Source organism: Otolemur garnettii, unplaced genomic scaffold, assembly GCF_000181295.1.
Source record: "Otolemur garnettii isolate 467f Iridium unplaced genomic scaffold, OtoGar3 scaffold00011, whole genome shotgun sequence".
NCBI lineage: Eukaryota > Metazoa > Chordata > Mammalia > Primates > Galagidae > Otolemur > Otolemur garnettii.
Genome location: NW_003852406.1, coordinates 30319728 through 30347004, shown reverse-complemented (window position 1 = coordinate 30347004; position 27277 = coordinate 30319728). Strand labels below are relative to the sequence as shown.

The window sequence follows — 27277 nt, the reverse complement described above, 5'->3', positions numbered from 1 at the left end:
GAGACCACCCCCATCAGGATGACAGTGTTGGCATTTGGGATCCCACCACCCACTGGCCAGATCTCTGGGACCCAATCCATGTGCAAAGAGGAGAGGGTTACCAAGGCATTCAGCATGGGAGTGCAGAGCTTATCAGCAAGGGTATGTGGCAGCTGCGGGCCTCACCTGTACAGCCGGTAGTTGTAGGGGCTGGACATAAAGTGGGGGCCTGAGGTCTCACTAAGGCCATAGCCTGCATACAAACGAATGTTGAGGCCCAGGAAGAAGTGCTGTGTCTCTGCGGTCATGGGTGCTGCTCCGTAGAAGCTCTTCTGACACTTGGCAAAGCCCAGTGCCTGGCGGACCTTGGCTAGCACCAGGTAATCTGCCAATCTAGTTGTGAAGGGCTTCAAGTCACTGGTGGGAGAGGGAGAGTGGTCCATGGAAGAAAACACACAAACACACACATGACATTGAAACAGTGGCCCCAACATTCTGGGCACCGGGAACCCGTTTCATAGAAGACAATTTTTCCATGTGTGGAATTGGAGCAGGGGTGGTTTGGGGGTGGTTGCGTCTCCACCTCAGATCATCAGGCATTAGATTCTTATAAGGAGGCAGGATCTAGGTCCCTTTTATGTGCAGTAGGGCTCATGCTCCATGAGAATCTAATGCTGCTGCTTCTCTGTTCAGGCGGAGCACAGTGGTCTATGCCTGTAATCCCAGCACTGTGGGAGGCTGAGGTGGGAAGATCACTTGAGCTCAGGAGGTAGAGACCAGCCTGAGCAAGAGCAAGACCATGTCTCTACTAAAAATAGGAAAAATTAGCTGGATGTTGTGACAGGCAGCCTGTAGTTGCAGGAGGATCGCTTGAGCTCAGGAGTTTAAGGTTGCAGTGAGCTATGATGACAAGATGGCACTCTAGCCTGGGTAACAGAGTGAGACTCTGTCTCCACAAAAAGAGAGAGAACAAAAAAAAAAGAGGCTGCGCTCAGGCAGTGATGCCAGTGATGGGGAGCAGCTGTAAATACAGATGAGGAAGCTTTCCTCAATCACTGGCCACTTACCTCCTGCTGTGTGGCCTGGTTGCTAACAGGCATGGACTAATACTGGTCTGTAGCCAGAGGATGGACACCACAGCATTAAAAAAGTGGGTGTTCAAGGGCTGGGCACAGTGGCTTACGCCTCTAATCCTAGCACTTGGGAGGTGAGGTGGGTGGATTGAGTCCAGCCTGAGCAAGAGTGAGACCCTGTCTCTAAAAAATAGCTGGGCATTGTGGCAGCCACCTATAGTCCCAGCTACTTGGGAGACTGAGGCAAGAGAATTACTTGAGCCTAAGATTTTGAGGTTGCAATAATCAAATTGCACACGAACTTTCTGTCCACCCTGTACCTGTTTACACGTGTGTGTCTGAATGTATACTTCAAGTCTCTGAACATGTGTGTGATTGCATGTGCAAACTGGTATGCATCTGTGCTGTTGCCTACACATTGGTACACTAATTACTAGTAAACGAATTTAAATTGCACACAAACTTTATGTCCACCCTGTATGATCCCACTGAAGCCCACAAATGTTTTCTTCATGCATGTTCACCTTTCATGTCTGTGCAAATGACACTGTGGGTGCACAGATGTGTACACCTCTCGAGAAACATACTGTTTCACAGACACACTGGGAATGGAGGCGACTTCTAAATTGAAACCAGGCCAGATTTATGTCACTGACCCTCCCCCAGCACTGTGGGGGAGCTTGAAAAGCAGTCCGAAGGGTGTGGGGAGGTACCCAAGCGGGATGCTAGAGAGGCTGGGAAGGCTCAGTCCCATCCCCTGGCCCATCCTTGATGCCCACTGAAGTCAGAAGACCTCAGAAGACTGTGGCAGAACCTGCCCCCAGGAGGTGAATACAGAGGAAGCATACAGTCCTGCCAGTCAGAGCCCAAAGATGGAGTGACTGTCCTCAGCAGGGTCTGGGAGGAGGACAGGAGAACAGGCCCCAGGCCTCTGCACAGGGGTCCCCAGAACTGACAGGTCCCTGGAGCAGTGACAAACCTGACCTGTCAGATTGGTAGTGTGTACAGGCCGTGACCCAGCCCTGCTGCCTCCCCCAGTGTGTGGCCCCGGGTCCCTCCTACCCCGTACCTGCTGGGGCAGGTGAGGTTCTGCTCCAAGGTCACCGACATGGCCCACAGTAGCATCTTGCGCCGGATGAAGCCAGACTGAGCTGCCACCTCCTGGATCCGCTCCATGATCTTCTCCCACACCCGTGGCACCCCCATGTGGGATGTGGGCTCCACCTCCCGCAGAGTGTTCACCAGCGTCCCCTGTGAGTGCCAGGAGAGGCAGGCCTCCCGGTCAGTGTGGTTCCCGGAGATCCCAGAGTCAGTGTGCACACATGCACAGGTGTGTACACACACACATACACACACATGCACGTGCGTGAGATGTGCACCACATGCTGTCTGCTCAATGGCCACCACCTCGCTCTTCTTTACGAAGAGAGCCCTGGTGGCAGTCAGCTATCAGGTGGCCGATGCTTCAGTGCCCTCCGTCCCTTCCCAGCCCTAAGCATGGTGACTTTATTATTAGTCTAAATCAAATATGACCATTCCATTCCACTAAGCAGCATTTGGTGTAGGAATAGACAAGTGACACTGCTTGCACCACTGAGATACAGGGTGGGGGAAGATCATTGGGGGGTTTCTTGGAAAGATTTTCTTCCAATTAAAATAAGGACCCAAAGAATAGGTGTAGTCTATGAGACTGGGATGCAGGGAGGGGCTGTGGCCACCTGACCATCTTGTGCTCCTACTCTGAGGGTGCTGCAAACCCAGCAAACCACTCGGACTTGACTTTATATTACGCCAACAGTTTCCCTTCTTGTTTGGTCATTTGAGTTGCTGAAAAAATGGCACCTGGCAGAATTCTGACTGATAAATGCACAGAAAACCAGCACACACGTGGGTGAACAAGTAGGGCCCACAGATGTGAGTGCATGCTTGGGATGGGTACACACAGGGCCCTTGCACTGGGCCAGCCACACAGCAGGGAGGCAGACTGACCTTAAGGGCGTCAGGCTCAGCAAAGCAGACCTGGGCCCCCCACTGGATGCCGGTCCACAAGTCGTAGATCTGGGCAGCGATGTGGCTGAGGGGCAGGTAGCTGACCACCACCTCCTGCTGCACTTCTGCTGGCTGGATGTCGCCAGCCTGGCTGCCGTACCGTGCTGTCCACGTGATCTGGAGGACATGTAAGCAGTGTCCACAAGCCAGTTCTGGCAGTATTCACAACTGCCGTCACCCTGGTTGCTGCGGCTTTTTCTTTGGGGATGTCCAGAGTGAGTGAGTACCATCCCTGGTGTCTGTGCAGGCCCTGGGAACCCCCAGGATAGGCCTCCTCCCTCCTCCCCCTTCCCTTGGACGGTTCAGTCTGGGCCAAAGACTGATGGGCTGCTCTGCTTATCTCAGCTCCCTGGGTCGGAGCTGGGGGTGGGGCAGGACCATGGCCCAGATCCACCCAGAGCCGCCCCCAGGCTGGGCCTCTGTCCTACATTGTCTTGGCTGAGCATCACCCCCTTGGGGGGGCCGGTGGTGCCTGACGTGTACACCAGCACACAGCACTGGTTGGGCTGCTGGTCATTAATGATGGCATCCAGGCTCTCCTCTGGCACCTCGTTCCCCAGCTCCATGAATTCTTCCATCTGTAGCCAGGAGGGGAACAGCGAGCGGCTCAGCTCAGTGGGGTGGGCCCAGACAGGCCCCACCTAGTGCCCAGGGACCACTGACCATACCGTGTACACGTTGGCTGTCTTCTCTGGGGGAGGCTCTTTATACATCACTACTGCCTTTAGATGTGGCAACTGCTTCCAGATCTGCATTGGTGGGAAAAATGAATTCATTTTAGCAAGAAAAACATCACTTCGTAAGAAGAATCCCAGCTCCTGCTGGGCAGGCACTTTGTGGCAAAGGCTTCTGGAGTCTGCACTGCTGACCTTTGACCCTAGTAGGACAGTTAGCCTCCGTCATGAGAAGATGGGGATGGCAGAGGTGGGGATAGGCAAGGGGCAAGGAATGACTTTCTGTTAAGGGAAAACTACTGAACAAACTGTGTACGATCCAGCCGCACAGCAGAGTAGTACTAACACCACGTCTGCAGACGTGTCCAGAGTCCTACACACAGGCACAGAGTGAGTGGTTTCTAGAGTATAGCAGTCGTGGGAAAGGACTGTGCACAGTATGTGTACAGTATGCTGGCTTTGTGTAAGAAGGGGATACAGTGTGAAAATAGGTAAATTACATATATAGGGGAGCATATATTTATTTATATTTACAAAAAGAACCCTGAAAGGTTAGACCAAAAACTGATCAAAGTGAGTGTCTGTCGGCAGAGAAACGGAATAAAGGTAAGAAGAAGGGGATGGAAGCAAAAATTCCTTCCATCCAGTTCTACTTACCTTGATTTAATTTATTCCTTCCAAAATAAATTAGATTGTATATCCAGTTGGTGTTACACGAACACAAAAAGAATTACATCAAGGGATTTTATAGGGGTGCACTTTGATTCCTTTTTATTAGTGACACATACTCTAGGGGCAAAAAGGAATTCCAAACTTTATTCAGTAGTCTCATTGTTAGGCCCAATAATGACCCAGTAAGCTCCCTGTCATCCGGGACCCGAGCACCTGGCAGGTGACCCAGAGTTAAGCTGGTGCTTGGTGCATCCCTCCCGCAGCTCCCACGTGTCCTACTGAAACAGTTTTAAGTGTTCATGTGCAATACCTGAACCTAAAATATATAGTAGTGAAACTGAAAGTGCATTGACTGCCATTAAACTAAAACCATACACTGGGTTTACAAAGCTGTTTTGTAATTTTAGGTAGTGAAGCCTGCCTTTGTCTTAATTTTCTTTTCATTAGTGTATTTCAAGGTTAATATCAAGTCAGTACAGCGTTTATGGTGTGGTGTGGTGTAGTATGGAATATAGAGTTAGTTAAGCCTATTTTTTTTTCTTTTAAGACAGTCTCACTATGCTGCCCTCACTATGTTGCCCTTGGTAGAGTGCTGTGGCATCACAACTCACAGCAACCTCAAACTCTTAGGCTTAAGTGATTTTCTTGCTTCAGCCTCCCAAGCAGCTGGGACTACAGGTTTCCATCACAACGCCCAGCTATTTTTTGTTGCAGTTGCCGTTGTTGTTTAGCTGGCCTGAGCTGGGTTCAAGCCCTCTAGCCTCGGTGTATGTGGCTGGTGCTGTAACCATTGTGCTATGGGTGCCAAGCCAAGCCTATTTTTCATAGTAACTCTCAAGCCACCAGAAACTACATTTATTTAGAATTTACCAATCCTTATGGGTGCTGGATTATAGGGAGATTACTGTACTACTACTTTAAAATTACTTGATGTGTATTATAGGATTAGGTTAATATTACTACGAACTAAGACTTTATGGTAAGATAAAAGAAACGTAAGAAGAAATCAAATAAATCAAAAAAGCCCACAATGTATCACTTGAATCAAATGTCAGCGTGAACTTGTGATTTTTTGTTAAAATATATATTGCTGAGACTTCATTCTGGGCACAAGAAAGTAACACTATCCTCCCACGGTAAAGTTAGGAGACTGGACAAACTTAGAAAACAATCGATTTCAGATTATAGACAGCTAAGGACTGCCATCCTGAGAGAGGGCAGGTGAATTGGACAAGCCTCTGAGTACCCCAGGCTTCTCCCCACAGGAGATTCCAGGTTATGGCAGAGAGAAAGAGAAGACAGAATTTGATTATCTCACTGAGTTAAAGTTACAAAGATCAGAGCTTAGGAAACTGAGGTGGTAGAATTTGTGGGACCATATAATAGAGAGTATATGGTCTGACTGAGACCTTGCAGGTGGGTTGTTTTGAGACCAGAGTTAATTAAGACCCTGGGAGACTCCAAGAAGCAGCTGATACTCCTCAAAGTTGTGTATAAAATCCCAAACTGCACTTCCCATGAAGCCTGCAATTACTAGGCTGGGGCCCAACTTGCTGCGAAAGTTGTTAATAAATTTTGTTAAAAACTTTACAATTGGCTCTGAGCCTATGGCTCAAGTGGCTAAGGCACCAGCCACATACTCCTGAGCTGGTGGGTTTGAATCCAGCCCGGGCCCGCCAACAACAATGACGGCTGCAACCAAAAAATAGCTGGGCATTGTGGCAGGGGCCTGTAGTCCCAGCTACTTGGGAGGCAGAGGCAGGAGAATCACTTGAGCCCAGGAGCTGGAGGTTGCTGTGAGCTGTGATGCCACTGCACTCTACCCAGGGGGGACAGCTTGAGGCTCTGTCTCAAAAAACAAAAACAAAAAAAACTTTACAATTCTTTTGGTGACTACCTTGAGCCACCCACCATGCCACTCTAACAAATTCATTCTAGAATTATTCTAGAATAAGTGCTATATCTCTCATTGCTGAGTTTCACTGTGGCCACCTTTGAAGTACTCCCCTTGGGAAGCTGTGCACTGATGCCAGCACCTTGTCCACCCTTCAAAGCAATTTGGAAACTCTTTTTCTGGAATGACCAAAGGATGGGAGGGGAAGGACGTGTACTGCTCCATGTTGCATGTGAAGTGGTCTGATATTTGAGAGAGATTGTGGTAAGTTAAATATGCCAACAGTAAAGTCTAAGGTGAACACTGATATAGTAACAAAGGATAGCTAATAAGCCTGTGGGAATCAAATGCACTAACAAAACAAAACAGAACTCAACCCAAAGAAGTCTAGAAGAAGAAGAAAAGGAATTGAGAACTGATGAGACAAGTGGGAAACAAATGTCAAATGGTGGATTTATAGACAATTTTGTCAGATTGGATGAAGGGCAAGACCTAGCTATATGCTGTCTGCCAGAAACTCACTGTAAAGACACAAGTTAAAAGTAAAAGAATACAGGGTGGAGCCTGTGGCTCAGTGGGTAGGGCACCGGCCCCATATACTGAGGGTGGCGGGTTCAAACCCTGCCCCAGCCAAACTGCAACCAAAAAGTAGCCGGGCGTTGTGGTGGGTGCCTGTAGTCCCAAATACTTGGGAGGCTGAGGCAAGAGAATCACCTAAGCCCAAGAGCTGGAGGTTGTTGTGAGCTGTGACGCTATAGCACTCTACTAAGGTTAACAAAGTAAGACTCTGTTTCAAAAAAAAAAAAAAAAGAAAAGTAAAAGAATACAAAATATATACAAGCAAATATTAATTGTAAGAAGTCTGGAATGGCTATAATAATTTGAGGCAATGGAACAATAACTCTTACTTGGAACAATAACTCTGACCAGGACTAAAGAGGGATACTTCATAAGGATTAACTTATCAAGAGAACATAATAATTTAAACATGTAAATGCCTAATAACAATGCTTTAAAATATATGAAGCAAAAATGGATAGAACTACAAGAAAAAAATTGATAAGTGCAATCACTTATCTCCAATAATAATTGGAGATTTTAATACTCTTTTTTCTCAGTATTTGATAGAATGAGTAGACTGAAAATCAGTAGAGATATGGAAGATTTAAACAACACTATAAAACTACCAACGAACTTGACATAATTAACATTTATAAAACATTTTGCCCAACAACTGCAGAATACACATTTTAAAAATATATACATGGAATATTCACCCCTATTGACCATTATTCTATCATATGTGCTCCCTACAAACAGGTACCAAAGAGCCCAAGATAATAAGGGAAAGTTTTCCCTTTGGAGAAGAATTCTAGCCACTGAATTAGAAAACCAACATTTTTCCATCCATCATAAAATAGCTAATTCAGACAAAGATCATCAATAAATATTGAAACCATGAGGAAAGAGCCTGACAGGGAAGGTGGCAGTGGAGGATGAAGTGAGCACCGTCTGAGTCCCCTGTTGACTCCTGTCACCACAGAGAGTGTTACCACCTGCCATCAGGAGCCTTTGCCAGCCCTATGCTGTGAAGCACACAGGCCCACTTAGGAAGTGTCCTTCTCCAAAAGGGTTTATTCTGAAATCTATCAGACCTTTAGATCTAACAGGAAATACAGAGGTTAGAGGAACAAACTCAACGACAACAAGAAGCAGACAAATCCCCAACGTGAGAACTGGTTCAAGACCGCTGACCTAGTTTCTGCAGAGTCTGTGGGGGAGGCTCTCACACCAGAATGTGTGTCAGAATCACCAGAGGGCTTGTTAGACACTGGGTGGCCGGCCCACACCCTGAATATTTTTTTAGAAAGTAGCATGGTGTTTGCCAGGAGAGAATGAGGAGTTCAGGTTTAAGGAGCACAGAGGGAGTTTCAGCTTTGTGAGATCAGAAGAGTTGTGGAGATAGATCATGGTGATGGTTGACAACAGTGTGAGGGCTGTTAACCGCCCTGTGCCCTTAAAAACGGTTAAGTGCTGGGCGCGCTGGCTCATACCTGTAATCCTAGCCCTCTAGGAGGCTGAGGCAGGTGGATTGCTTGAGCTCAGGAGTTTGAGACCAGCCTGATTTTAGAAACACTAGCTGGGTGTTGTGGCAGACACCTGCAGTCCCAGCTAATTGGGAGGCTGAGGCAGGAAGATGTCTTGAGCTCAGGAGTTTGAAATTGCTGTGAGCTATAACACCATGGCACTCTAGCCTGAGCAACACAGTGAGACTATGTCTCCAAAAAATAAATACTAAATAAATAAATAGTTAAAAGGTAAATTTTATGTTATATATATTTTCCCACAATTAAAATATTGGAAAAATGAGGTCTCTCTCACCTTTTCTCCTTCACGAAAGGGACCCATTTCCAACTCTCTTTGAAAGTGCTCTAAACTTTCTCTTTGTTCTTTTTAAAAAAAAATAAAAATAAAAAATTGGGAAATGACATTGCGTGTATACCAGATGATATGAAAGAATTCTTTTACTTGTGCTAGATGTGATCAAGTTACAGAGATTCTTTGAGGAAGATTTCACAGTTTTTAAGAGATGGACATTGAACTATTCAGAGCATAAAAGAACATTATTTCAGAGATTTGTCTTCAAGTACTTCAGCAGACCGAAAAATGGAAGAAGCAAGTGTGATGAAAACACACTGATACAGTTACTGAATCTGAGGATAGACAAGGAGCATAGGAGGATTCTCTTCATTTTTGTTTTAAAAACTTACTAGTACAAATTTTATTTAAAATAATGACTTAGGGAGGTCATTTCCTAACTCTGGGCCTCAGTTTCTTTAGCTGCAAAATGAGGATGGAGTGAAATTTGGAAAATGAGGATGGAGTGAAATTTGGATTAGATCAACAGCCTATGCAGGTACCTCTCTGAAGGGCCTGGCAAAGTTTACTGGGAGGCCTTATAGGTTCCCCAGTATTCCCCGTCCCAGATTCTGATATGAGCAAGAATACTGGGGAACACCTTACTCCCTTGAGAGAGGCTGAGGAGAAGAGCTCACCACCGGGAACTGGGCAACTCAGGCCCCTATCAGCTTGTCTGTCATGAAAATCTTAACCTATCAAGGCCCTGGGCTTTGGCTGGGGCTTACAGAGGGGACCCAAGGATCCATTTGCCTCTGAGGCCACTGGGATCTACAAAGTCTCCAAACTTGAAGAAATCAGGGCCACACCAAGCGCTGGGGGCCTGGGCAGGCCAGCGAGGGGACATCGCTACTGGGGGCTGAGGGGTGGAGTAGGGAGGAGGCACCGAGGTTGGCTCAGGCTCTCCTAGGCCTCTCTGAGCAGTTCACTGGAAACTGTGAGATCTGCACCCTCCTGTCCTTTCCCAGTCTGGAGCATGTGTCCAAGTCAGAATGGAGACATTCATAATGACAGATTCTGAAAACACGGGATTCAAGAGGACCCAAGAGAGAAAAGGGCCCCATGAGGAGGCAAGACTGCCCCTCGGTAGAATGAGCCCATCTGATACTCTCATAGGAAGACAGCATCAGCCCAAAATGCCGTGAAAGAGAGGGCTTTCAAAATAACCCAGAAATGGCATAAAAGAGGGTGTCACATGGACTAGAGCAAACCCTCCAAAAGGCCTGGAACCCGAGGCTGGAACGGGCCGAGTGCAAAATGCAGATATGGGGTCCCTTGCCCATGTCTTTTTGAGAATTTCAAGATGTGACAGCTGAGCATGAAACTAAGCTCAGGCCTTATGTGAGGGGAAGGATTGGGGGCTGGGGCGTCCCTCCACCCCTCTCCCACAGTGGTTCTGGGCTCCAAGGGCTATAAGGAGCTAGGCCCCACTGTCCATTTCCTTCCTGTCCTGCCAGGGCACACTGAGCCCCTCCCCATGGAGGAGGGGCATGCTCTGGATTAGTGGTTGTGGGGGGTATTCAGAGCAGACCCTGCACTCCTATGTTCTCTGTGTGTGATGTACCATGGAGAGATGTTACCCATGCTCACAAATGTCCCCAGGCTCCCCATAAGGACCTGTAGTTCAGAGTGTGAGCTGGAGTCTGTCTACTGGCCCTGCAAGGGACGGGGTTCGAGTGAGCCGCCTGTCCCCTCTCTGGCCCTTGGCCTCAGGCTGCTGAGAGATGTAGGAAGTGAGGTAGGGTTGGGACCCTGTGAACAGCATCTGCAACTCTTACTGCAGCTAAGCTGTGGTGCTGCCTCCTTGGACCCTCCCTGTCCACCCTGGGTCTGTTTCCTCGTGTCACATGGAGAGGGCAGGTGCTGGGGAGATGCCTTTACCAGTCCCTCAAGCTCCCCAAGTTCCCTAGGTTTTACAAAGAACCCCTTTCTTTCTTCTCTTGCAATTCAAGACTTTTAACAACCTAAAAGTTTAAAAGCATTTATGTGGCACTGCTATGGGACAAATTGTGCCACCCAAAGTCCCAAGCCCAGTACCTCGGAATGTGACCTTATTTGGACACAGTCTTCACAGAGGTAACAAAGTTAAAACGAACTCATCAGTGTGGGCCCTGATCCATTATGTTCAGTGTCCTCATAAAAAGGAGACACTTGGTTACGGAGATGTGGCAGAGAAGACAAGGTGGAGACATATGGGGGACACCGAGTGAAGATGAAGGCAGAGGTCTGGGTGATGCGTCTGCAGGCCAAGGGACATCCAGACTGCCACCCACCACCAGGAACCACACGGCTGGTGGGGATCTATTACAGCAGCCTTGGCAAACTCATGCAAGTGCCCACCAAGGGCCAGGCACCCTGCCAAGAATTACCCTCATCACAGTCCCTTGAGATGACTACTGTGAAAGTTAGGTTGCCAACATTCCCCCAGCCCCAGGCTATGCAGAATCCGAGCCCTGAAAGTCCAGCCTCAGAGCCTGTGTGAACCACCCTTCTCCTCACCCCCTCCCAGGTTAGACCCTGACATGGCACCTTTGTGCTTCTAGCCTGAGTGGTTCTGAGGTCTTCCCAGGGATTCTTTTCCTTGGCTATGTGCTCACAGACTCATCCAAGGGAGATGTCGTAAAACTTACTCTGATTTGGCCCTCCTTCAGAGATTCTGCCTCAGGGGTCCAGGCTGCAACCAGGGTCTGCCTGGGGGTTCTGGTGTGACTTGCTTTTATTTTTCAGTCTAAAGGAGTCTGATCTCCACTACAGATCAGAGAAGGCACCTGCTCTGGCCCCTCTGGGGATCAAGGTCCCACAGTCCTTGAAGGTTGGAGACCACTTGTCCCACCCTCAGGTCCAGGAGAGGAGGCTGAGTCCCCCTGCTCTTTCAAACAGGTTAGCACCACTGCCTGTGTGCATGTGTGCATGCGTGTGTGTGTGTGTGTGTGTGTGTGTGTGTGTGTGAGGGGTCGCTGCTGCCAAGGACAAGAGGCTGCATGGGAGGTGGAGAGGCCCCTCTGCAAGCTAGGTGGAGGTCTTTGAGGATGTGCCATCTCTGATCCCACGCCTGCTTCCCCTTTGCCCAAACCTTCAAGATCTTTTCCAGCTGCTTCTGCGTGTCCACCACGATGACGTTGGCGCGGCAGTCATGAGCAATGTACTGGCAGGCCTCAGGGGAGCTGGTTGTGTAGATGCCGGTGACGATGCCACTGCAGGAAACCCCAGAGGATTCACATCAAGACAGGTGCAGAGGGGCCAGCCCTGGCCCCCAGACCCACCCCCGCAGACCCTGCCTCGGAGCTCTCATGGCCTCAACAGGCAGGGCTCCCTGCCTCCTAGGCACTGTCACTGGACAGAAGTGGGGCAAAGGCAGGTCTGTGAGAAGGCCCCAGGGAAGTGGCGGGATGCTGGGGAGTGGGTAGGGACCTCCAGAAAGAGGTCACAACCCTCTCCTACTCTGTCTTCCATCAACTGTCTGCGGGCCCCACCCTGACCCCCACCCAGCCACTCACCCTGCAAACACGGTTCCCACCGCAGAGAAGAACCACTCTGGGGAGTTGAAGCCAAGGATGGCCACGCTGTGGGCCCGCTCCAGGCCAAGCTCCAGGGCAAAGGTAGACAGGTCAGGTCAGCCGCGCAGGAAAGGGGTCTCTCATGCCCCATGTATCCCTGCTAATCTGCAGGGCACTCCCTCCCAGGGCCCACCCAGAGAATCCCCTGTGGGTCACTCACTCAGTAGCCCTTGGTGCCCCTCCAGGCCCTCCCAGGAAGCCCAGCCCCTCAGCCCAGCACACCAGATGTCCCAGTACACCTGAGTGTGACAGCAAATGAAAAGCTTGTGTCAGGTGCAGGGCGCGGGGTAAGGGCTTGCTGGCATGTAACGTGAGCTCCATGAATGGGGGTGGTATTTATAGAGCCTGCCAGTAGGGAGGAGACCTGTAAGGGCCCTAAGCCGGGGAGGGAAAGGCTAATGCCAGGAGGGCCCCTCACCTTCAGGAAGCTCTTGGCGGCTCTGCGGGCAAGCAGGTAGTACTGGGAGTAAGAGATATGCTCCCACTTGTCCTGGCGTTTGAAGCCCAGAGCGCTGAGGTCCCCATACTTGTCCAGGGTGTCATAGAACATCCGATGCACAGTGTAGGGAAGCTGTGGGCAGCTGGGGTCTGTGCGCAGGCGTACCCGCCCATCGGCCTGAGTCGTCCATAGTGCCTCCTCTGTGGGGGAACCACAGCTGAGATCATGCCAGCCTGGGGCTGCCCTAGGGGATCCCAGTCCTGCCCTGGGAAGAACTCTCAGCCCTGCAGATGCTGATCATGCCTTGGACCCTGGACCATGGGGATGGCAGGCAAGCCAAAAACTGGGATGGTCTGGGAGCCTGCCTGAAGGAGGAGGTCCGCCTCAGCCTTGAAGGATCAGCAAAGCTTTGAGATCCAGTAAGGAAGAGGAGAGGAAAGAGATGGAGGAGATGTGGAAGGTATAGACCTGGTCTTGCTTCATCCCAGCTGGAATCTGCCTCCCAAGGTTGGGCAGTGGAGCTTGGTCAGGATCTCTAACTGCCTTCAGGGTTTTGGCCTCCCTGCCTCCTATGAATGGACTGGGATGGACCCAACTAAACAGAAGGTCAAGGCATCAAAGGTAGTAACCCTCCCAAAGATTTGGAGGAGACCAAAGCCCAGCAGACTCTGATCGCCAGCTGAATAGTCTCCATCCCGAGAAACAACATCAGCCACAGTCTGTTGATTCTCCTTCACACGGGGTGTCTTGCTTAGTGTTCACGGTTTGGGTGTGGACAGCCCCATTTCACAGATGGGGTGGCTGCAGCTCAGAGAAGTTTGGTCATTATCCCAAAGTCACACATCGGGGAAGGATAGAACTCAAGTGGATCTGACGCCCAGCTCATGCTTGAGACACTGCCCAGAGTACCACCAACCTTTAAGGCTTTCTCTGTGTGTAGCAGATAGGGACAGAGACCTACCACCTAGTATGTGAGACTTGGGGTCTGCTTCCTCAGGAAAAGATGAGGATTCAGTTCTCAGGGTGGGTATGAGGACCAAAAGAAATACTGTATATGAAAAACCCTTGGCATATAGTTGGTGCTCAATAAGTGAATACTTTTCTTCTTTCTCCCTTTCCCAAGTTCTCCAAATTGTTTGCAAAGGAAGCTTGGAAGGACTCTTTGGGCACCCTGGGGCTTCCTTCCCCTCGAGCAAGAGTGGTCGTTCTAAGATGACCTTGGGGATTTGGCAGGCAGTGGAGCTGGCCAGGACAAGTGTGGCTGCACTGCCACCTGCTGGCCAGATCCACCTCTTCTGCTGTCCTGTCACTGGTCCCTCTCTGAACAGGGCAGATGGACTAGATGACCTTATTCCTTCCTCCCCTTTGGCATTCTTGGTTCCATTCAGACTCTGAGATTGACAGAAAGAGGGAAAGGTGCTGGGGCTGGAAAGGAGAGCCCATTCCTCCCCTGTGGAGGGCTGGGGGTGGAGGATGAGAACATATAACCAGGTCCAAACAGGAGAAGGGAGAAGGAGAGATATGAGGCGGGGGACATAGAAGCCTGCGAGAAATGCAGGCTGGAGCAGGAGAGGGTGCCAGAGAAGATCTTATGTACTGGTGGAATCCAAGACCACGCAGGCCGGCATCCATGCACCCTTGCCAGGACGGACACCCCCACCACCGGCCATGCTGGAGCCCTGTGCTGCTGGGTGGAGGCCTGACCCCCTCCACTCACCCTTCAGGCTTCTCCAAGCCCTGCCTCATATCCTGGGATAGATGCACCTCTTCAGAGCTCCCAACCTCTGCATTTTGCTAGAGTTCATGCCTGGAACAGGACGTCAGGCACACCTGGGTTCAAAACCTCAGTTATGTCCCTGCCTACTGGGTGATCTGACATGCCACTCTCCTCTCAGCTGCATTCCAATCATCAGCAAGTGTGAGGGGTCGGAGGGGATGGGGGGACAGTGGAGCTGGTGGTGAGAAGGTAATGTGGTATGTGAGAAGGTGTAGCCACGCTGGAAAACAGTTATCAGTTTTTTAAAGTGTTAAGTGTGAACCATTACCACACAACCCGGCAATGCCACTCTGAGCCATCTCCTCAAGCGGAACGAACACACTTCCCCGCACAGACTTGCATTATTTATAATGGTTAAAAGCGGAAGCATCACGGTGAACTGGTGACTGAAAACTACACGATGTCCACCCCCGCGATGGACATCATTCCTCTCCTAAAGGGAAGAGAGCACGGAAACAGCCTGCGACAGAGATGAAACTCAAAACGTGATCAGAGAAGGGAGACGGATGCCAAACACCACACCCTGTGGGATTCCCCTTCACATGAAGTATCCAGAGAGGGCAGAGAAGAGGGCAGAGAAGCGGGAGGTGGGAGTGGAGAGTGCCCACAAAATATGCACAAGGGATCTTTTGGAGGTGACAGGAACATTCTAAAAGTAGATTGTGATGGTATTTGTGCAACTCCTTAAATGTGCCAAAAATTATTGAATTGTGCACTTACAATGGGTAAGTTTCATGGCATATAACAAATTATGCTCCAATAAAACTGATTTTAAAAGAATGGGAGGAAGAAAGTTGACCTCCCAAAGTGGTGTGGGAACCCTGTGTGGTGGCCTGTACGGCATGCCTGGGGCTGGGTGTGCAACCGCTGCTCAGGGGCTGTTTTCTTCCTTCCTCCGCACAGATTTCCCCCAGGGCCTGGACAGAAAGGTGGCTGTCTCCTGTGAACACTTCTGGAAGCTCACGCTTACCCAGGTTGCCAAGAAGAGCAGAGGTAAGTCTTGTGTGATCTTGTTGCTACAGCTTCTGTCAAGCCAAAAGTTTTAACTCAAACATTTATAATCTCTTTTTGAACAACAAAAACATGCATATTTGTTCTAAGAAATATGGAAAAATTTAGAAGTCTGTGCTGTAAAGGTAAACAGGCCCTCCCTATATGAATATACACACAGGAGTTAGGTTTTGTTTTATTGTTGCTGCTGTTGCTTTTTATTTTAAAAAGGGAGGAAAGGGGGCGGCACCTGTGGCTCAAAGGAGTAGAGCGCCGGCCCCATATGCTGGAGGTGGCAGGTCAAACACAGCCCCGGCCAAAAAATAAAGAAAAAAAAAAGGAGGGAAATTCATATTATTAGTGTATTAATCAAGGGGAGCAAACCCCAAATGCCCACGGGACCAAGTGGGTAATATATTAGTATCATAATAAATAATAAATGAATAAAGTATGCCAGGATTTGCAAGTAAAACCCAGAGATATAGTCTTCTTTTCCACAGAGAAATAGCCTTGCTCGCATTTCCTTGAGACACAATGGTGCTCAGCGTTGCTCTTTGTCCTCCGCTTCTGATGGGCGCATGGAACAGTGCAATGTTTCTCTATTATAACTACTATTAAAGCTACAAAGTTCCACAGATCTATTTTGCAACATGGTGATTATAGTTAATGACAACGTATTGTATTCTTTTTTTTTTTTTCTTTCTCTTTTTTAGAGACACAGTTTCTGTTGCCCTGTGTGCCATAGGGTCACAGCTCACAGTGACCCCAAACTCCTGGGCTCCTGGGTTAGAGCCATCCTCCTGCTTCAGCCTCCCAGAGTGCTAGGATTACAGGCATGAGCCACTGAGCCCAGACAAATATATTGTATTCTAGAAAATTGCTAAGAGTAGATTTTTTTTCTCAGCACAAAAAAATATTACATGAAGTGGTGCATGTGTTAATTCACCCCATTTAGCCATTCCACAGCCTCTGCGAGTTTCAAAACACTATATTGTACACAAGAGATATATACAATTTTAGGTTGTCAATTAAAAAATTAATTAAGGCTCAGTGCCTGTAGCTCAAGCGGCTAAGGTGCCAGCCACATAAACCAGAGCTGACGGGTTTGAATCCAGCCTGGGTCTGCCAAACAACAATGACAAGTACAACCAAAAAATAGCTGGGCATTGTGGAAGGTGCCTGTAGTCCCAGCTACTTGGGAGGCTAATGCAAGAGAATCGCTTAAGCTCAGGAGTTAGAGGTTGCTGTGAGCTATGATGCCATGGCACTCTACCGAGGGCAACAGCTTGAGGCTCTGTCTAAAATAAATAAATAAATAATAATTAAAATAAAAAGAAAAGCTAACTGTATGGGCTTTGGGCTCCAAATCAGGGTGGCAGCAGGGAGTGCTGGGGCTATAGGGGCAGAGAGTGCTTCTTCACCCCCTCTGATAGGACTGGTGCCCAGCAGAAGTGGAGACCAGGATTTCCCAGAAATCTGCATGTTTATGTTTAAAAAAATGTTATGTGGACCAAATCAAACACAGCCATTAACCAAGTTGTGCGTCTTTTACTTTTGCAGCATTAAGAAGTCCCTGTCACGAGGTGTGGGTGTTGTGAGACTCACAGTGCTCCTTTGTCTGGTCATATCACAGTTTACTGGACCACTCCCCTACTGAAGGACACTCTGTGAGTTCCAGCTTTCAGCCCTCATTCTAGGCCTTCTAAGGGATAGATTTGTAGAAAGAAATAAGTTTACTGAATCAGAAGAAAAAAAATATTTAGAATCTTGATAGACTTTCTGGACAGAGTTCCTCAATTAATTTCTCCTTTCCCGTTAGCTATGTGGTTTTGCTTTTTTCCTGATTTTTTTCTCTCATGGTGCCTATGCATCTGTTAGGTCATCTCACATCCTTTTTGGATGGAGGAAAAAAAGAACAGGAAGAAAAGGACAGTCAGTGGGTCTGCAAGGTCAGTCTGCTCCTAGCCCAGCTGCTTCATGATGGGGACAGGAGACATGGCCCTGGAGGACCCTATGCCACTTGGGAAGGGCAGCAAGGCTCACTGGCTAGCAGATGTCCATCTCTTTCTCCCCAAAGGTTCAGCTGAGCCAGCAGGGCCTGTCTGAGCACCTCCGTGAACCAGAACAGACCCTGGTGGGAAATGGACCACCCTACCCAGCCTGAGGCTCCGATCATTCCTGCCTGCTGAACTCCCGTGTGCCAGCATCACCTCCTACCCAATGCCCCAGGACTCGGGGAGGCTGAGTGAGTGCTGGCAGAGCGGAGCAGCAGAGCAAGGATGCAAACCCAGATGGTGTGACGCCCAGTCCACGCTGTCCCCACTGGGCATGTGGCCTCTCGTAGTGGGCTTCACAACAGACCCAGTACCATATTCCCTCTGGGAAAGGACCAGCAAGCCTCCCTCCCAAGTCCTGTGTGTGGGCTCAGCATGGGTGACCTTGAGGGCCCTGATCTCTAGTTACTGGTCTTTTCTCACGTTCCCTGGGCTCCCAGAGTTTGTTTTCTAACCCCAGATTTGATCTGTCTCCGAGGGCTCTCCCTAACCACAGGGTGACATCTACGCCATGGTTTTTAAGGACGGCCCTCCCCAAAGGGGCTCACGTACCTTTCCCAGCCTTAACACACACCCTTCCTTGCAGCCAGCCAGAGCTGTGCCCAGTGTCCCTTGGTCACCTGCCACTGCATCTCTGCTCATGCTGGGACCTGCTGGAGTGCCCTGTCTTACCACATACCACATTTGGCTGGACTACCAGGCCCATGTGCCATTTTGTCACTGAAGACTTCTGTGCCCAAGCCTGAGGGTTGTGGCATGGTCAGGGCTGCCTCTCTTACCAGGCTGGAAGCTCCTGAAGCAGCAGCCTGACTTGGCTAACAAGTTGGCCCTTGTCCGGACTCAATCCCTAGGGGGCTGGACAGAGTGTGGATCTAGGTAACCCAGGCCTCCCTCTCTCCTCACCCTCACCCTGGTCCCCACGATGCCTGTTGATGAGGCAGGACAGGTTGCTGCCCAAGTGCAGTGTGAGATGAGCCCACAGGGCAGGTGCTTCCCAAGTAGGACGCGTCAGGGTGCACCCCACCCTGCACCCCTGAGAGCTCTGCCCTGCTCAGGGTCCTCTCAGCCTGTGAGGCCAGCTACTGAGCCCACTCCTGGACTTGAGAGCAGAAAGAAGACGGACCGTTTCCCAGTCCTCCCTGCTCTTTCCACACCCATGCACGCCTTCCTCTGGGCCTCACTCACACTGAGCCCTCTCTCAGCTCCTGTCTCTGTCAGAGAAGAAGAACTCTCTGGATGAGTTAGAAGGCCTGGCGAGGTGTGCCAAATGCAGAAGGGGTCCCTCCCCACAGGCCCTGTGACCCTGAACACCTGAGGCCCATGAGGGCCCAGAGGCCTTCGAGGTTACTGTGCAGGAGCACTGCCCAGCAAGGGCACTCCTCCTAGGTGGTGGAAGACAATTTAGAGCCCTTCTCCTGTTGAGTTTGGAGGTGATTTGCAGACGTGTAGATGGCCATGCTGCGATGGGCGGTGGCAGAAGTCACAGCACAGTGAGCAGATGGGGAGAAGCAGGCTGGGACAACAGGGACAGCAGGGCAGAGAGGGGCTGAGTCTGAGCGATGCTGGTTGTTACCAAGTAGGCTGGGGGTCCTCAACCTTTTGGGAACCAGAGACTGTTTTCATGGAAGACAATTTTTCTGCGGGCTGGTGGGAGAGCGTGCAGTTTCAGGATGATTCAAGTGCACTATATTTATTGTGCACTTTACTTCTGTTACTATGATGCTGTAATATGTATGAAACAATCATACAACTCTACTAAAGCAGAATCAGTGGGCACCCTGAGCTTGTTTTCCTGTAAGTAGATGGTTGCATCTGGGGGTGATGGGAGACAGTGACACTGAAGTGTGTTGCTTATGTCCATAAGTGATCTGGTTTGGGTTGCTGTCACTGCAGAAAAGCCTGCTTCACAAAGGCAGGACGCTGGAAATGCAGGAGGCTTTTCAGTGCTTTTGTGCAATCTCAGGACGTTCCGCCTTGCTGTGAATCCAGAACCTGTGGAGATGTGATGTTGTCCCAAACATACTTTTAAGGCCACTGTCATTTGCCATCTCAAGCAGTTGATCCTCTTCTAGCACAGACAAAGTCGATTCACCTGGCCTATTCATGAGTGAGTTCCGAGTAGAGCCATTCCTTCCCAGTTCTGGAGTCTTTTGTGGTTGGGAAGGTGATGCTCAAACTCTTTTCAAAGCTGAGATAAGTGATTGTGAACCAGCTGGGAGAAAAAGGCCCTGGCGTAGTCTCTTAAAATCTCTTCTGGTATTTGAAACATGTCAAAAATCCTGGTGTTCATTGTTGCCCCCATAATCATTTTGTCTTCCAATGTAGCGACGTTATCTGCCAACTTGAACACAGCTGTCACTTGTCCTGAAGCGACAGACTGAGCTTGGGGATCAGGTTAAACTATGCTACACAAGCAAGCGCATTTTGTAACACATTCTAGGTCCTTGAAATGTGCTGCCAGTGGTGACTGTTCCTCTAAAAGAGATCTCTGAAGTGGCTCCATAACTCAGAAACTCCGGCCAGTGAGCTCCCTTTACAAAGCTGTCTCACTTCTGTGTGTGAGATGTGTGCACTCTGTGCCTATCTCCTCTCCAACAGGTCTGAGTTAAGGGTATGTACTTCAATGTGGTTGATAATTTTAATCACATCCTGCAAAACAATCTCCAGTTCAGGTGACATTTTTTGGCTATCCAGCATTTCTCCATGTGCACAGTGCACAGACTCACGTTCAGAAGCGACCTCCTTGACCCAAGTAGTGAAACGAGACAGCCAGTCATGGCACCTTCTCAGCTGTCCACTTACTGACATAAAATGACTCAGTCTTCTGAATCATAAAATGATTCAGTCTTCCTGGCATGTAATCATTCAGAACTTTGAACAGCTCTCCAGCTGTGGTGTTGGTTGGCAACAGAAGTGCACATACCATATTCTCCTGCACATCCTCCTAAAAATATATTGGACAAAAACAAGCATGTTACCTTAACATTGGTAGACCTGTCGGCCGGGACTGTGTGCCCTGGTGACTCATTAATCCTCTCTAAGAATTGTGCCTCGATAGCCTCTATTTCATCAGTTCATCCAGTTATAGTACTAGATGAAAGAGGCACGTGTAACACCTTTGGAACTGCAGCCTCTCCTAAAAGTTCATGACAAATGACCACAGCAGCAGGTGGGATCAACTGTCCACCAACGGCAAAGGGCTTCTCAGCTTTAGCAGAGTGGTTAGCCAATGGCAGTGATGCTCTCAGTGCAGACACATTCGATGAGGTGGGAGCCTGCAATAACTGCTTCTGTTCTGCCTGTTCACAGTGTTGTATTTTGAAAAACTCCACGGGCTTGTGTTTTAATGCAGGTGCTTGGTCTCCATGTGACAAAGCAGTTTTGAAGGTTTCATAGTTTCTCTGGATAGCCAGTTGCCACATATCATACACATTGGGCTTGAAGAGTGTGAACCACCTGTTGCAATGAACTTGTAATTTAAGTAGGACTCTTGGTATTGTCTTCTAAATGTGGTTTTAATTTTGTTGGCAATCCTAGAATCTTCTGCTGTTTCAGCACTGGGTCTTTCCCCCTTTTCAGAGATGCTCTCCATGTGATGTTTGTTTTTTGCTCATTTTTGGTAGGGTTAGCTGTGGGATTCCCAAAACTGCGCTCAGTGTGGGAAAGAGGCGTAGATGAAAATGATAAATAAGTAATGGGCGGGCCACGTGCATATAAAAATAAGTGTTAGATTCTGAATTAAAGCCTGCCACCAGATGCAACTGTACAATTGAAGTACAACTCCCTTGCCACTATAAAGCCTGCCACAGATGCAATTTAATTGTCACTTGCCACTTAAGTGATATGAGTCTGCCATTTAAATGGTGTCTGTGCAGGCAAATCTCTCTGCTAATAATAATCTGTATTTACAGGTGCTCTTTAGCACCAACATCACCAGCTCAGCTCACCTCAGATCATCAGGCGTTGGATTCTCTTAAGGAGCACGCCTGGGCCCCTGGCATGTGTTTTACAGTAGCGTTCCCGCTCCTATGAGAGTCTAATGCTGCCACTGATCTGAAGGAGACAGAGTGCCGGCGCTGGTGCGAGTGATGGGGAGTAGCTGTAAACACGGATGAGACTTTGTTTGCTGGCCTGCTGATCACCTCCTGTTGTGTGATTTGGTTCTCAATAAGCCACAGTCTGGTACTGGTCCTTAACTCAGGAATTAGGGATCATAGGAATAGGAATCTGTGTAGGTCTATTTCTTCTCATTGCCACTGACCACTTTTTAAGATTCTTTTCTTCCCTGCTAGTTCTCACAGTAACCCTCATTTCCTGAAGCCATCTGAATCTACCTACTCACTTCCCTGCCTCCCTGGGTATTTCCTAAAAGGTCAGAAGCCGAAGCAGCAAAGCTATAACCAGACAAACCGGCACTGCCCACTGCTGGGGAGGTGCTGTGTGATGAGGAATATGACCTTGTGCAACCCACCTCTGGGCAATGGCATAATATATTAAGGGCTTACAAAACGAGCATCCTTTGACCCATCAATCACACATACAAAGTTACTCATGGTATACAATCTCGTATGGCAAGATGTGGAGATACATATCTTTAGAGCTCCTTTTCTGTTAGCAAAGTCACCGGAAACCACCCAGATGCCCAAAAGCAGACTGTTCAAGTTCATTATTGTAGAGCCATATTATGGATTCCTATGCAGCCACTAAAATACATGTCTTTAATGACACGAAGAAGTGTTCACAGAATAACATCAAGCCTAAAAGGGAACAATCAATGTACACATAAAAATGTACAGAGATGATGTCACTGCCCTCTGGCCTGGGATACAGAGCAAGACTCTGTCTCAAAAAAAAAAAAAAGCATAGATAAAACTGAAAAGATATTAACATATTATTAAAAGACTTAGCAACTGGTGGGTACTCAAGACATCTCTATCCTTTCTAACCAGGAAAGCTGAGCATCTGAGTTAGAAGCCTGTGAGTTTCTGGTGCGAGCATGGCACATACCAGAAGAATAAATTAAATTAAGCATATGATGCCTCTACAGGCAGACCTCAGCCTGATGGGTCATCCCTGGGGAGCAGGGCAGGGAGTTCCTACACATAGTATATCAGAGGGAGAGGGTGCGTTTGCAGACAGGGAAACTGAGTCTCAGTAGGGGCAGGGACTGGAGACCAACAAGACCTCAGTTGGTCCTATCAGCTACTTTATGTCTACTAATTGGGGAGCTGGGTGGTTGCTCAGTGAATGGCATGCAAGCTTCAGGGTCTTTTCCCTCAGGGTTGGTTTGGGGTGAAGGAGAGTGGTACCAGGGTCCTCTCACTGCCACATGGTGGGCTGCCCAGAACCAAGCAGAAGGGAGGGATGTGAGTGGCCCAGGTTTGCTTGGCACCTCTCAGCTGGCCTGTCTGTGGATAGTCCCCTAGTCCCCTGTGGGTAAGGGACACTGAAGAAATAAAGTTAAGTCCCAGTCCTAAGAGTAGTCCTCATGCCCTATTTCAAGGTTCAACAGAGGCACAGCCGTCCACTCTGTCCCATGTCTAAACTGAGATCATGGCTGCAATAATAGCCAAGAACACAGCCAGGACCCAGTTGTGGTTCCCATCCCCATCAGGGCACCCAGATCCTGGCCTGAGCTGGCTCTGAAAGGCAACCAGGCTGGATCTACTGTGTGTGGAGTCCAGCCAGTGGCAGCCCCAGCACACAGCTGCCCGGAGCCAAGTCAGCTGAGCATGGGGGTCTGGGGTGGGCTTTCCCAGGGCCCGGCTTGCTCTTTCTGCTGCTTCCCAGTCCCTCTGCCCGCCTCTCTGTTGCCACTCCTCTTGGCCTGACCCTGGCCTGGTCTTATCAATCCGCCCATTATGCCAGGGGTGGCCGAGCAGGCAGGGGCTGTGTCCTCAAGGGTCTGGAATAAAGACATCTGAATAGCAGAGGAAGTCACTCAATTAGCTGGAAAGGAGGAAACCATGAGGGCAGAGGGTGGGAAGATGGGGGTGTTTTCTGCAGTCTGGGAAAGAAGCCATTGTTGCAGATGGAGAGCTGCGCTGGCCCTGAGGAAAAGGTGGTCCTCAGGCCCGGGACTCTGCCCAAGACACTCCCTCAGGGCACTCAACCTGCAGCCCCTCCTCCAAAGTTCAATCAGGGAGTGGTTCTGCGAAGGTCCCCTGTTCCACACAGGACCAGTGCTGAGGGCCAAGCCTGAGCCAGGCACAGAAGAGGGAGAGGCCACACTTGCCTCAGGACAGGATGAGAGACAAAAACAAGGCCTAGGACGGAACCTTCTATTAGCACCTTGGCAACGAGGTGCAGCATGTAACTGCAGAGCAGGCAGGCTGGTGACCTGGGCTGCCCTGAGGGCTGGGCCTCTGCTGAACCTTGAAATGGGCATGGGGTCTTCTCTAAGGACTGGGACTCAACCTTTTTCTTAAGTGTCCCCTACCCATAGGGGACTATCCACAGAGAGGCCAGCTGAGAGGTGCCAAACATACCCAGGCCACTCACATCCCTCCTTCTTGCTTGGTTCTGGGCAGCCCACCATGTGGCAGAGTCAGGGGACTCACTCTCCTTCACCCAAAAATTGTCCCTGAGGGAAAAGAGCCTGAGGGGAGAGGGCGCTTGCACTGCCAGCCACTCTCTAGCCTTCCCGCTGGATATTCAGGAGCTCTGAGCTCTGACCACTACAGCTGATTGATCCTGGGAAGACCCCTCTGGGCCTCAGTTTCCCCATCTGATTTACAATGGGATGGACAAGACTGTCTCTATAACGCCCTCCATGGTCCCTGTTTTAGATTTTTGGTCCTGCCTCAAGGATTTTTCCTGTCCAGGCCTGAACCATTGAGGTGAGGGAGCTGAGATGCTCAAGAGATTGGACCTGGATTCCTCCTGCTGTAGAGAAGTCAGGTCTGGGAAAGTCATGGGTGCCCTACCCCAGAGTCCCAGGGCTGACTTTCCTCCTATAGCAGGACCCCAAAAGTGGACAGTGGGCAGAGATCCCCAAGCAGAATCTGAACAATGAATGTCCAGGCAGGGGTGGGTGAGTGCCTTTACCTGGGTGGAAAAGATTTCTCCAGGGACCCTGGAGGCAGCCTTGTTTTGGCTGGCAGGGCCGAGATCACCACCTGTTCCCATTTTGTAGATAAGAACTCATCGTACTCATTTTTTCTCACTCTTGGGAGGTTTTTCTACTTTACCCTAGCCCTGCCAGAGCTGCAGTGACAGCATGTTCCCTGCCTCCCACTGTTCTTTGGGCTCTTTCCTGCTCCCCAGCCTCAGGCCATGAGTGCCCTAAGGTCAAGGGTAGTATGCAGCCTCTTTTTGGCTCCTTAGCTCACAGCTCCAGCCTAAAACACCACGTCCTTGGAACATTTGATAAGAGTGGGAGCAAGCAAATCCTTTGCTGGAGACCAAACTGGGCTGAGCATCCAGCTTCCCAGTCTTTGGTGAAAAGCCTCCCAGCAGGTGTGGGGGGTTCCTGGAGAAAGTGGGGTGGGGGAAGGAGGGACCAGCCCTGGCAGCACCTCCAGCTGTGCCATCCGGCACCTGCTCTCTCCCTGTCTGTGGTTTCAGTGCTGCCCTTCTCCGGCTGGGGTTCATGTTCAGTCTAGAAAGGGCTATCAAGAAATGTGTCTCCTGGGCCCAGGACAAGGCTGCTTTTGTGTGGCCATCAGATTCCAGCAGTTCTGTGGCCACTTGGTGGGGTTGCCCCCTGGGAGTACAGCCATCTGGGCCACTCGGAGCCTCAAGCTTCAGGGAACTCAAGGAGAGCAGGGAGCCCCTGAGGGCTCTGCGGTGGCCCTGATTCCTACTTGCAAGACTCCAGAGCCCCTCGGAGAGCTGACATCTCAACAGCCAGAAGGGCGGGAGGCAGAGTGGCCAGGCCTGGAGGGGCCAGACTGTCCACCATGTTGTCTAGGTCCCAAAGAGGCAGGTGGTTAAGAGTTCTGTCTTTTCCTAGCTGTGTGACTAAGAAGATCACCAAACCTCTCTGAGCTCTATTTCCTCTATCAAATGCTAATGATAAGCATGGCTTTCCCTGCTGCTATCAGATAAGGTGGAGGAGTACAAGGAAGATCCTCAGGACAGGGCCTGGCACTCAGTACAGTGGTGGACGTTCAGCAAGTCTCCCTCGTGTCTGTCCCTCAGTCCCCCAGCCCCCTCCCCAGGAGTCCTCCTCATGGAGAGTTGCCCATTCTTAGTCTAGGGAAGGGGCAGCTTCCAGACCCCTCCCGACCTGTGACGGCCCCAGTCCCCTCCCTCACACTGAGTCTGGAGCCCAGGGCCCCTAGAGCTTCTGTGGAGTCAAGAAGATGAAGGATTCCAGACCCTCTGCACAAGGCCCAGCATGCAGAGGACCCTCACTCTGTTGAATCTGGGTCTCACTGCAGCCCCCTCCAGGGGCAGAGGGGCTGCATGAGGCAGGGCTGGGCAGAGCACAGCCTGCCAGCCGGGCCTGTGGGAGCCAGTGAAGCCTGCTCCATACTGCCCAGGTGGGACTTCAGGGACCTCTGCTGTGGTGCCTGCTGATAGCCCTTGTGCCAAAAGCCCCTTGCCTCCAGACTGTCCCTTCCTCCTCATCACCTAGGGGCTGAGGTCCCAAGGGCAGCTCACTCAGCTCAGATGCAGGCCCAGGGGGGAGCTACGGTTCTAAAGGCAGTTGGAAGTCCCTGCACCCACTCACTCTGATCCCTGGTCCCAGACAGCAGGCCTTCCTCCTCAGCCTCCCCATGCCCTCTGCCAAGGGTTCATCTGGCCTCAGACCGAGGTTTCTCTAAGGGCAGGAAAGGAGACTTGCCCATCCTAGTATCCTCAACAGCTCCACACACAGGATGGAGGGGTCTTGTGGACACCCAGCCTGCTGTCACTAGCAGCTTCCCAAAGCCCCCCAAAATAGACTGTGCTGGCCTTGCCATCTTGCCCAATCCCCACCCCTCAATTAAATCCACTGCCCTTCCCTATATCCCTGGCTGCTCAGATGGCCCTACTCTAGCCCCCTCTGATGGGACCCTCTCTGGGAGTCTTTCCCATGCTTGTTTAAAACCTGCCCATTCTGTGAACCCTGCTGCCACAGGGCTGCCAGATGACAGGCTGCGGATTGTTCATTCCTCCCAGGGGATGCCAGATGCTTTTCTGGGTTTCCAGGGGACAGAGAGCTTCCCCTAGATGGGCTCCTTTCCTACTCCTTGAGTACAGGAGTATCCAGGACTTCCTCACTTCTGGGCTTAACTGAACTCAAGTTCCTCGATGCTGATGTCTGAAGGCAGCTGCAAGCCTGGCTGGGGAAGAGGATTGGCATTTGATCCCCAGGGAGGCCAGTGGCCTGGGGAATGACATGCCCAGAGCCCTGGTGTCGTGTCTCCCCTCATTACATTTCTTTAGGCCTGAGTTTCCCCATTAAAAATGGGCATAGTGTCCTCTGGCCTGCCTTCTGCCTCCTTGCTCGTTACCATGTGGCAACATAGTCTGGGCTCTGCACCCTGTCCTCTGGCTCCCTTCTGGGTCCCAGGAAACTCCAAGGGAAGGGAAACAGGTAGCCCCAGATGGAAGGGGCTACAACCATGCTACTTAACACACGGACCATGCTACCTAATACACGGACCATGCTACCTAATACACGGACCCTGCTACCTAATACACGGACCATGCTACCTAATACACGGACCCTGCTACCTAATACACGGACCATGCTACCTAATACACGGACC

General features: G+C 50.1%; 1 protein-coding gene across 2 annotated transcripts in view; it reads right to left on the bottom strand.

Annotated features, from left to right (window-relative positions):
- The window catches only part of ACSBG1 (acyl-CoA synthetase bubblegum family member 1), a 55829-nt gene that overhangs the window by 7417 nt on the left and 21135 nt on the right, over positions 1-27277 (bottom strand). Inside the window, exons 3-10 of one of the 2 annotated variants that reach the window (XM_012801925.2) lie at positions 12735-12955; positions 12257-12345; positions 11833-11953; positions 3770-3850; positions 3530-3679; positions 3042-3218; positions 2122-2303; positions 166-396 (exon numbers count right to left, since the gene is read on the bottom strand). In XM_012801925.2, coding sequence (XP_012657379.1) covers positions 166-396; positions 2122-2303; positions 3042-3218; positions 3530-3679; positions 3770-3850; positions 11833-11953; positions 12257-12345; positions 12735-12955 — 1252 coding nt within the window. The remainder of the gene's footprint in view (positions 1-165; positions 397-2121; positions 2304-3041; positions 3219-3529; positions 3680-3769; positions 3851-11832; positions 11954-12256; positions 12346-12734; positions 12956-27277) is intronic. The other variant, XM_012801924.2, reaches the window with a different exon arrangement.